This window comes from Scophthalmus maximus, chromosome 3 (genome assembly GCF_022379125.1).
Source record: "Scophthalmus maximus strain ysfricsl-2021 chromosome 3, ASM2237912v1, whole genome shotgun sequence".
Classification (NCBI taxonomy): Eukaryota; Metazoa; Chordata; class Actinopteri; order Pleuronectiformes; family Scophthalmidae; genus Scophthalmus; species Scophthalmus maximus.
In genome coordinates this window covers 15,286,363-15,295,712 of record NC_061517.1, presented here as the reverse complement: position 1 = coordinate 15,295,712, position 9,350 = coordinate 15,286,363, and the positions used below count along the sequence as shown (strand labels likewise).

Below are 9,350 nucleotides of genomic sequence, written 5' to 3'. Positions count from 1 at the left end.
TGGCCCCCATTCACCTCACTCTCTAAAAAAACCTGGATTGTTGGCAGGTATACTTCTTAGTAAACCGAGCCGTCAGTGACCAATTTGTAACAGTCTGTTTATTAAACAAGGTAAAGATACAAAGCTTTTTTTTCCTTTTTTAAACATTGATAACCTTAGTTTAACTCCTCAGTCTTGGCTGTGCATATTTAGTCGTCTAGAAACTGTATATGAAACCACAATGCAAGACAGGAAAAAGTGTAATAAATCTACGCAATATCTTTTCATAGAGAACATGGGTTAAACAGTTATCATACAGTTTACAGCTCAGGAACTCCATGCGGAAGGAAGAAAAAATAAAAATGTTTACACGATTGAATACTGCAGAACACAATACAGATTAATGGAAATGGGATGATAGAACAGTTAAGGCTTACATGTAAAAGAACTGATATAAAACATGAATATTAATAACATACGGGTAGACTAAAATAATTACAGTAAGTCCATACATTAGCTTTTACAAAACCCAAACGGAGCATGTTTATGAAAACTTAAAAATCGGTACTATAAATGAGTAGCATGTTTTACAGTACAGCAACATGTACATTTTTCCCATTATCTCAAAAGAGAGTAAGTTGAAGAGGCAGGGTCTGTTGTTGGCGTAAATGTCTGTTTTCAGGCCAGTGGCTTGAGTAATAGGTTTTTATTCTTTTGAAAACATACTATATACTGTATATGTATTTTACATAATTCTCAGTTCCATCTCAAACGTCTAGCAGTAGCACCTTGTCTCAAGTGCCCTGGAGAACACAGGGTACCCTAATAGTACCATCCAGAGTTTAAAAGTTACAGTAAAAATACAACAAACAATACTGTGTACAATAAAAAGAATACGGAGAGAGGATAAAAACAACAACAAAAGGAGCATCACCTCCACATGAACTCAAAATATAGGCCAATGGAATATGACTTACTGCAGTTTATTTGAAATGGGTAAAGCTTTTTTTTTTTTTTTTAAATCTTAATGGGGTCAGAGCACGACAACTTCACATTTTGGTCCAGTGGTGAGGTTTACACCACTGGACTAAAAGTTACCAGTCGAGTAAAATTTGATTTCAGCTGAAGTGTATTTAAAAGTAGAGCAGGCGTTGATGCATGTGCAATGTGTTCAACCTCTGCGAGATACACCTCTACTGCTAATTTAAAAAAGAAAAGAAAGTCAAAGCTTAACCGAGCGGAGGAAGCAGACACACACTAGCACACTAGCTGCTTTCTCTCGACACTTCGACGAGGATCATATATGGCACAAGATAATGGGATGTGAGGAAAAACATGATGTAAAAAGCAGTGTTTGTTTTGATCGTGTGTTACGACCATAAAGGTGCTGTAAAAGTGAATGTCAAATATGGAGTGAAAGATTTTGGAAATATAAACAAACAAAAAAACAATCATCTTTCTTCCCTTCCATGTTGCTCTATTTTCTTTTCGTCCTCCCCCCAAATCAACAATGCAACTTCTTAATACAATCATTAAACGTTTGAAATTGTCATCTACCGATTGCCTCTCTTCAAATTTAGACGACCCTGTAAATGTGTTCTTGCACAGAAATGGGAGCAAAAGCAAAGAAAGTAACACAAAGACTGTTATTCACACACAGTCCGTTCTCTTAGCTGCCACAAGTAATGCCCTTTGGCATTTTCCATCCGACGAGATTAAAACAATTTGAGCCAAAATCACAAGGCCTAAAAAGTGCTTGAAGATTATCTTTGGATGTTTCCAGAATACACCCAGCAAACTTTTTTCTTTTTTCTACTTTCTCAATTCTTTATAAGGGCAAATATCATCTGGCATCATTTTCAAAACCCATTTCATGGAAGAGAAAAAAACAAAAACGACAAACTAAAACATTTCCGATGGCCAATGCATCCGGCAGTTTACATGACGCTTACGAAAGTGCTTATTAAATCTGACGCAAGACATTCTTTGCCACTCGATCCTCCGGACAACATCTAGCTGTATTGTTACATTCACAAAATAACGCTGTGCTCATGTACGACCGACAGCCTGTTCCGAGATGAATCGAGGCGGTCCGCTTGCCGAATCTCGCACTGAATGTTTACAGAGTTCAGAAAGAACTCAGACCTCTTCACCTTTTCCCACACTCCGTTACGTCGCAGCCTTGAGCTAAAATTATTGAAATTCCTCACAAATCCCCTCATCAATCTACACTCAACAACCAAAAATCACAAACTTTTAGAAAGTTCTGTGAATTGATTAAAAAGGGAAAAAAAAACCCTCAAATATGAGCTCAGCTCCTTTCGCATTTCTCTTGATCGTCTTCAGTCCGCTATTACTGCTTTGTCACAACTGGGCATTGAGTGTAGATTGATGAAAAATGGAAAAATGTAAATGATTTTAGCATGAGCTACTGCAACGTTAACATTGGTCTGAATGCACTGAATGTATGTCAGCTGTCATAATGCTAATGTAAGCCTTATGTAGATGGCCATGGGTGCAAGGCCTCGTGAGCTCCAGCCGAACATAGACTCTGGATCCGACCTGCAGCTGAGCGGCCGGGGGAGAGGGGAGCTCAGATGAGGGAGATGCGTATGGGGATGCTGGGGGACTCGGTCCGCTGGGGCGACTGGTGGCTCACTAGGTGCTCCACCACCGTGTGTTTGGACATGTGCTTCATAAGGTAGGTCTCCTGCAAAGACACGAAAACACAAACCAATTGAACCGTACCCCAAGTGTAGGAAAACAAAAGCTTAATGTGGCTTTGTCCTGTACAACTAGAGCCAAAACACAAATATGAAGTTACATTTCAACCAAGAACCACACAGTTGTTTTCACAGATCGTGCTAATTGGATTAAGAATAGTTTGAGTCTGTTTAGCTTAAAGAGATATTAAGTGATGGGAGGGCAGTTTGGTCCAACAGGGAAAGATAATAGATAATTATAGTAAGAAATATTAAACTATTACTTTTCCTGAATGCCAAAAAGAGAAGTGAAACTGCTTTACTGTGTGTTTGAACAGAAGCAAGAAAAGAGAAAAAAAGTCACAAACAGGAAACAGCTACATTCGGAACCAAGTGAGACAATGATGTCACCAAAGGCCATCGAGAGAGAGATGAGAAAAAACGGCTTTACTCACTGAGGTGTATGCCCGGCCACACATGCTACAGCAGTAGGCCTTAGCGTTTTTGATGGCGTGCGCCGACAGGTGGATCTGCAATGACGCGGAGTCCGAGTAGGCACGGTAGCAGTTGGGACATTTATACGGCTTGTCTTTATTGTGCTGCCTCTGGTGAGACTGTCGGGGAGGAAAGCAGACGGACAGGAGATGTGAGGGGCAGTCCACCAAAATCTAACTCATTTTGCCTTTGGCTTACAGTCCATTAAAAGTTGTGTTGCACAAAGTAATTTGTGTGACCATATACCGACCTGGAGGTTAGACAGCTGGGTGAAAGCCTTTTCACATCCGGGGTGAGCACATTTGTAAGGCCTGTCGCCAGTGTGGATTCTGTGGCAGGAGAAAGTCAAAGCTACACTCATTAAGCATTTCACTGACTTGAGATGAGAGAGAGGTGACTGCAGTGAAACCACAGGAGTGTGGCGAGCGAGGGCGGCGCATTTTACAAACAGAGAAAACTTCTCTACGCGCTTACTGAAAACCAAAGTTCCGGCGACACACACATTCTCTGCTTACACAAACCACACTTTCAAAACGCTGTAAACATCAGCGATCTATCTGCGACCACAGGACGTCTGCTTTTTGCATCTTGAATTAAATCTGCGTTCACAGCTGGACCGACCTGGTGTGCTGCTGCAGGTGTGACAGCTGACGGAAGGAGTTCTCACAGTAGGAGCAGTGGTAGGGTTTGATCCCCAGGTGGATGCGCAGGTGCTGGGCCAGGTAGGAGGCGTTGGCGAACGTCTTGGAGCAGTGGGGACACTTGTGTGGTTTGGCCTCCGTGTGGGACTTGGAGTGGATCTGCATCTCTGACTTGGACAGGAAGGTGAGTGGGCACACTTTGCATCTGCGTGACAAAAAGGTGTGAACACGTGTCATTTTTGAGACAGATAAGCCAAAACCTGACAAAGTCTTCATCATGATCAAGTGTATCCACACTAGAAGTTGCACTTAGTCCGAAAACAAAATCAGAGTACAGTTCAATTCTAGTTCGGTTCAGTTAGTTACAAAGAAATCCTACATAGGTCTTTATGTTTCCTCTGCCAAACTCACAAAAGAAGTTCAAATCTTGCAAGTTCGGTTTTTAATGTTGAACTGAGAATAGATTTAAGTTTGGCGGCCGGACGTTGGACCATTTAGATGATGATGAAGACCCCCGTTTCTCCTTTCACACCGAGTGAAGAATGACTTCATAATAAATCAATGGATGAAATCAGTGGACTGGTTTTGCACGACAAACACCAAAAGGAAAATGTCCTTCCCACTGTGATGCAGTGAAAACTTCAACAGTGGCGGCAGCTCAGTGTCCCCACCTGTAGGTTTTGCCCTCTTTGGGTGCGACAGTGACACAGCCCTGGTCGGTAAGAAGGGGGTAGGGCACCACCAGCAGAGGCCCAGTCTGGTTTTCCGCCTTGATCTTCTTCCGTCCCCGGGTTGCCTTGGGCGGGGGGCCCAACAGCCCTGCCAGGCCTCCAGCCTTCATGTGATCCATGCCTGGGCCGCTGGCCAGCCCAGAGATGATGTTCACAGAGGGGGCGCCGCCGAGACGGTTCTGGCCGCTGGAGGTCGGAGTCGTGGGGGTCAGGGCCTCCGAGGTGCCGTGGCTGTCGGGCCGGGATGAAGGAGCCAGAGCTGTGGAGGTGCGTGGCAACGACAAAACTATTTCAAAACGAATCTACACCTTACATGACGTACAGTAAGAGGACTCTCGTTGTTTTAATCGGAGCACCAATGTCTTTCTTTCTTTGCGTCCTCGCTTTTTCTTTTTTTACTTTTAACCATGTGCTCTTCATTTTTTAATTCTAAAAAGGTTCCAGTGTTTATTTCAACCAAGTAGCTGTTGTTCCAACTCGTAGTCTCTCTGCTTTATAAGCCTCAGTCAATGTTTCACATAATATCTTGATGTTTGATGTTTTGCACACCTTTCAACTATCAAGCCGTTCGCTGCCTGAACTGACACTGTCACTTGGTTTGTTTCTTTGTGCCCATGTGTATCACTGTGTCCCAGTCTACTGTGACAACCACCTACATACAGTTGATGTTAAAGTGACACAATGTAACAATTTGCTCTCGGCTACACTCGGGGGTCCCCCTACAGGTGGGAGGCATAACTCACTGTCGCAAAATTGAAGTTGCTGTGTTGTGCCGGGATAAGAACCCCTGCGGTGAAAAGCAACCCCTGTCCATCCAGGGAAACAACCTCCACAAGCCAATATTATCCTCACTCCATGTCAAATTCTATTCAGATTAAAGTCAAGATATAAATATATAATACATATACTGTCAAGATAAATGTGAGGAGAAAAGAGAGTAGACTTTTGGATGGATGGATGGATGTGGATGTGATATCCCATGACTGAAATTCAGGCACTCCATCCTATATCCTGCAAATTGTATTTTTAATTGCTCACTCAATTGCTTCTGCATCTTTGCATATGGAATAAATGGCAATGTGGCAGGATCGCCAACGTATTTAATGCATTTGGTCCCTGCTTTTAGAGTGACAGTTTTAATTTAGTCTACATTAATGACCCAGTAATATGATCAATGGTATATTATAATTTAGCCTTATTTGGTCCATCCGTTCTGTTATGATTTGAATATAGTCCTCGACGGGGTTGCTTTTCACAGCAGGGGTGCCTGTTACGTCCCAACACCAGCTTCGATCAGACTCTGTTTTGGGTCCAGTGCAGTCAGGTGCCTCCACCTGGCTGAAGAGCAGACTGAGGCTCTCCTAAATCCCCGCCGTCACTTCATCAACCCTGCCTCGCACAGGAACATCGCCCTAAAGAGTCACTGCCTATCGTCGGAGCCGGAAGCCCTACAACAGCATGCAAATAAGACCCACCCTCCGGTAAAAGTATTGCTCATCATACCTGAGGCTGACCAACCCACTCCGCCTCCCTGTGTCAACAGACCACAGAGACTCAGCTGACCTGAGCGATGGTTGACCCGGCCGTGTTGCTCGCCAAGCTGTCTCATGTGCCAGTCCTCCCACAATCCTTTGGCTTTCACTGCCGACTTGTCGTCCATCGTTCCATCTGGAAGTTATCAGGTGACGGCATTTTAAACAGAGAACTTGTAAAAAGTGTTTGACAGACTTTACACTGCGTCATGGTCACACACGCTCACAAACTTATAGTCTCCTGCTGCATGTACATTTTCAAATCAGAGGTCGGACACAGTATCATAGCTGTGAATAGGTTATTGATATTTTATGATACCGGTGTCAACATGGTAGCTGCGTTTCTCTACTGTTATCCGACCGTCCCTCCTTTTCAAACACCTCTGTTAGTGTAGTCTTGATGAGGACAGCCAGATAAAACGGTCTAAAATTAGCAACGTCTTTTAGAAAGTTTCTGATCAAAGAATAGAAGAAAAAAACAATAACAAGACTGTGAATCTGACAGCTTTTGATACTTTTGATGCCAGTGGCACATTTGGGTCTGTGTTTGAGACGTACTGAGGTTCAGTACCCGGGCCGGCAAACAATGAAGACTACCTGGTCCAGAGCTGGAGGCGGGGCGAGCGTGCAGAGCGATGTCCGGCTGTCCAGAGCCCTGCGGCTGCGGGTGGTGGCCCGGCACCTGCTGCTGCTTCTGCATGCCGTGCTGAGTGCTGCCGTCCGGCGACGAGGTGGGAACCAGCAGAGACTGCTGCGAGGGGCTGGAGGTAGGCGGCAGGTGCAGGGGTCGGATCTTCTCCGCCATCAGCTGCTCCTTGATCTTGTTGATGAGCACCAGGTTATCCAGCTGAAAGGGTTAACGGGTCATGCTCAACAGAAAACAGCCACCGTGTGTGAATGACATTCACGCCCCCCCCTCCCCCCCAAAAAAAACAGTTGTCTCTTTTTTTTGTGTTTGTTTTAATCTACGAGGAAGGAACCGTGACTGAATCTCTGTCTGAGAGTCGGCTTCAGGACAATCTGGTGCCGAACGGCTGAAAATACATTGACACATGGAAAACAAATGGCAGTGTGAGGAGGATATGCCACAGTAATTACACGTTAGTAGTGGACTTACCTGGCCTGGCATGGATGGAGGTGGCGGCCAGAAGTACGGGTTGTTAAATCGAGGCTCTGCCATCCTGAAATAAATGATATTCACTTGAGTGAGTTTAGAAGCTCTTGCAGGGTGTCTACTGCGGATATCAGAAAGTTTGCACATTTTATTGAACCTTTCGTAAGAGGTAAAATAAGTTTCACAAGGCTAAACCGGCAACTTTCTTTAACCCTTAAGTGAAAAAGAGAAGGTTGGTTTGATCTTTACAGAAAGAAAGAAAAAAGGCGTGTGTGCATGTGAGAGGTTACACATACAGGTGAATGTTTCGTGGCTTTGGGTTTCACAGGCTTTGAAAACCGAAGTAAATCAAATAATTTCGACATGAAATTATATTTAATTATATTATTGAATTACTTTTAGGCAGGTATTGGAAGATTTGTAAAATTGTTATTGTATTACAAGTTGGACAAAAATAATTGTTATGGGGGGGGGCTTTCATCTGCATGACAGGTCGTCCCCAGCAGATGCTCAGTTGTCGTGAGCAAAGTCAAACTCCATCCACCGAGGAAGACAAGAAAAGCGACCGATAATCTTCAGTAAGTGGACCTTGAGGTTAAGTGTCTTCAACAGGAGTCTGGATTTAAAGGTGCTTTAAAAGAGTTTTTTTGGGGGGGCTGCAATTAAAACGAATTAATTACATGTTAATAATAATGTATTTTTTATTTCAATTAGACAAAGATGGCATTGTTCATTTGTAACAGTGTAAGAATTGCTTACATGCTGTAAACGAGGCCTGCAATGTAAACTGTCCCCTTTTAAGTCAACAAGGGCCAATAGAAAATAATAAATGCCATCTATGAATATTTGTGTGTTGTAGAGCTGCAGCCGTGCTGCTTGGACATTTAGTCCCTCTGATCCTTTTTTTTTTTTTTTTTTTGGTCCGAGAGTGGATTGAAGTGCACGTCGCTTTAAATTTCCAGATTTAAAAAAAAAAAAAAAAAAAGGAGAGAAAAAACCCGAAACTTTCCATCCTTTGACTTTTCGGACGCGCCTCGCGTGGGAGCATCTGGACGCGGGGCGGCGCCGGGGCCGGGGCCCCCGGTGCCCCCGGTGCCCCCCAGACACCCTCACAGTGCTTCTTTAAAACATTTCCAGACAAAAGAGAAACAAAAATGGCAGCCTTATTTTTTTATAAGGCGGGACGCCATATTCTGCAGACCCCCTTCCAAAAAAAATTTTTTTTGGGGGGGGGGGGTGAGGAGCGTGGAGCGCGTGGTCGCGACGCGACGCGGCCGACGCGACCACGAAGGTGTTTGTCACGCGAGCGGGCATGAACCATTGTTTACGGCGAATAGCAGGTTTGAATAGCCCGGCCTCCCCACCTCCCGGGGAGAAAAAAACCTGACACTTCCTACAACAAGCATGCCCTGCAAAACACACACACACACTCACGCACACACTCACGCACAGCACGGAAACGGACAAGATGCACGGCCCGACCCCGAACACCACATCGACTAACAACAGCCGCGCCGATGCGTTCAGGGCCGCGGACGCGAACCCGTCTCCGCGGCTCCGCGGCTCCGCCTCGCCTCCCGACGGACGGACGCCGCGCCGCCGTAGCCAAATTTTTCACTTTTGAGTGCCGCTGCTGCCTTTTTTTTCTCTCTCTCTCTCTTCCCTCCCCCCCTCTGCTTCTCCTGCTCCTTCTTCTTCCCTCCTCCACATTCTGCAACTTTTGAGCGAATCGAGGGGCAGCGATCGCGTTTTGCCCTCCGTCCCTCCGTGCACGACGGTCGCAGCGCGGTGTCGCAGAGATGCTCGGCGGCGGGCGGACATGCACACGCGTTTACCTTGTGTCCCGGTCGCAGATATTGTCTTGCGGAGCGCAGCTATAATATTAAAAAAAAAAAAAAAAGGTTGATGTTCTCGCTGCCTGCCTCCAGTCGGACCAGCGCTTCCGGGTCGCTTTGTTCACTTCTGGGTGCCGGTGCAGCCTCGACACAGACACACGGAAATGTTCTGCTAACGTCGCCTTGGGGTGTTTTCACACGACGCGACCTACTTTATCTGCTCGTTCAGGCTCAATCTAACCAACGGGGCTGTGTTTTTTTTTTTTGCGAGGTGGATTCTTCCTGCAGATCCCCGGAGTGGCACGAACCACAGCGTGGAAA

The 9,350-nt window shown here is 45.2% G+C and overlaps 1 protein-coding gene across 5 annotated transcripts; it reads right to left on the bottom strand.

Moving 5' to 3' along the window:
* Positions 1-80: 80 nt before the first annotated feature.
* znf362b (zinc finger protein 362b) lies at positions 81-9,163 on the bottom strand. 5 transcript variants are annotated; one of them, XM_035646419.2, is made up of 9 exons: positions 9,030-9,163; positions 7,198-7,261; positions 6,678-6,927; positions 6,052-6,216; positions 4,489-4,807; positions 3,798-4,022; positions 3,427-3,505; positions 3,137-3,295; positions 81-2,689 (listed from the first exon to the last, which is right to left on the bottom strand). In XM_035646419.2, the coding sequence occupies exons 2-9, from the start codon at positions 7,258-7,260 to the stop codon at positions 2,573-2,575; spliced, it is 1,377 nt and encodes a 458-aa protein (XP_035502312.1). In that variant the 5' UTR covers position 7,261; positions 9,030-9,163; the 3' UTR covers positions 81-2,572. The 5 variants fall into 5 exon arrangements, with proteins under 5 accessions (XP_035502312.1, XP_035502317.1, XP_035502315.1 ...); XM_035646424.2 differs by having other exon boundaries at positions 6,112-6,216; XM_035646422.2 differs by having other exon boundaries at positions 6,678-6,900.
* Between the last annotated feature and the right edge of the window lie 187 nt (positions 9,164-9,350).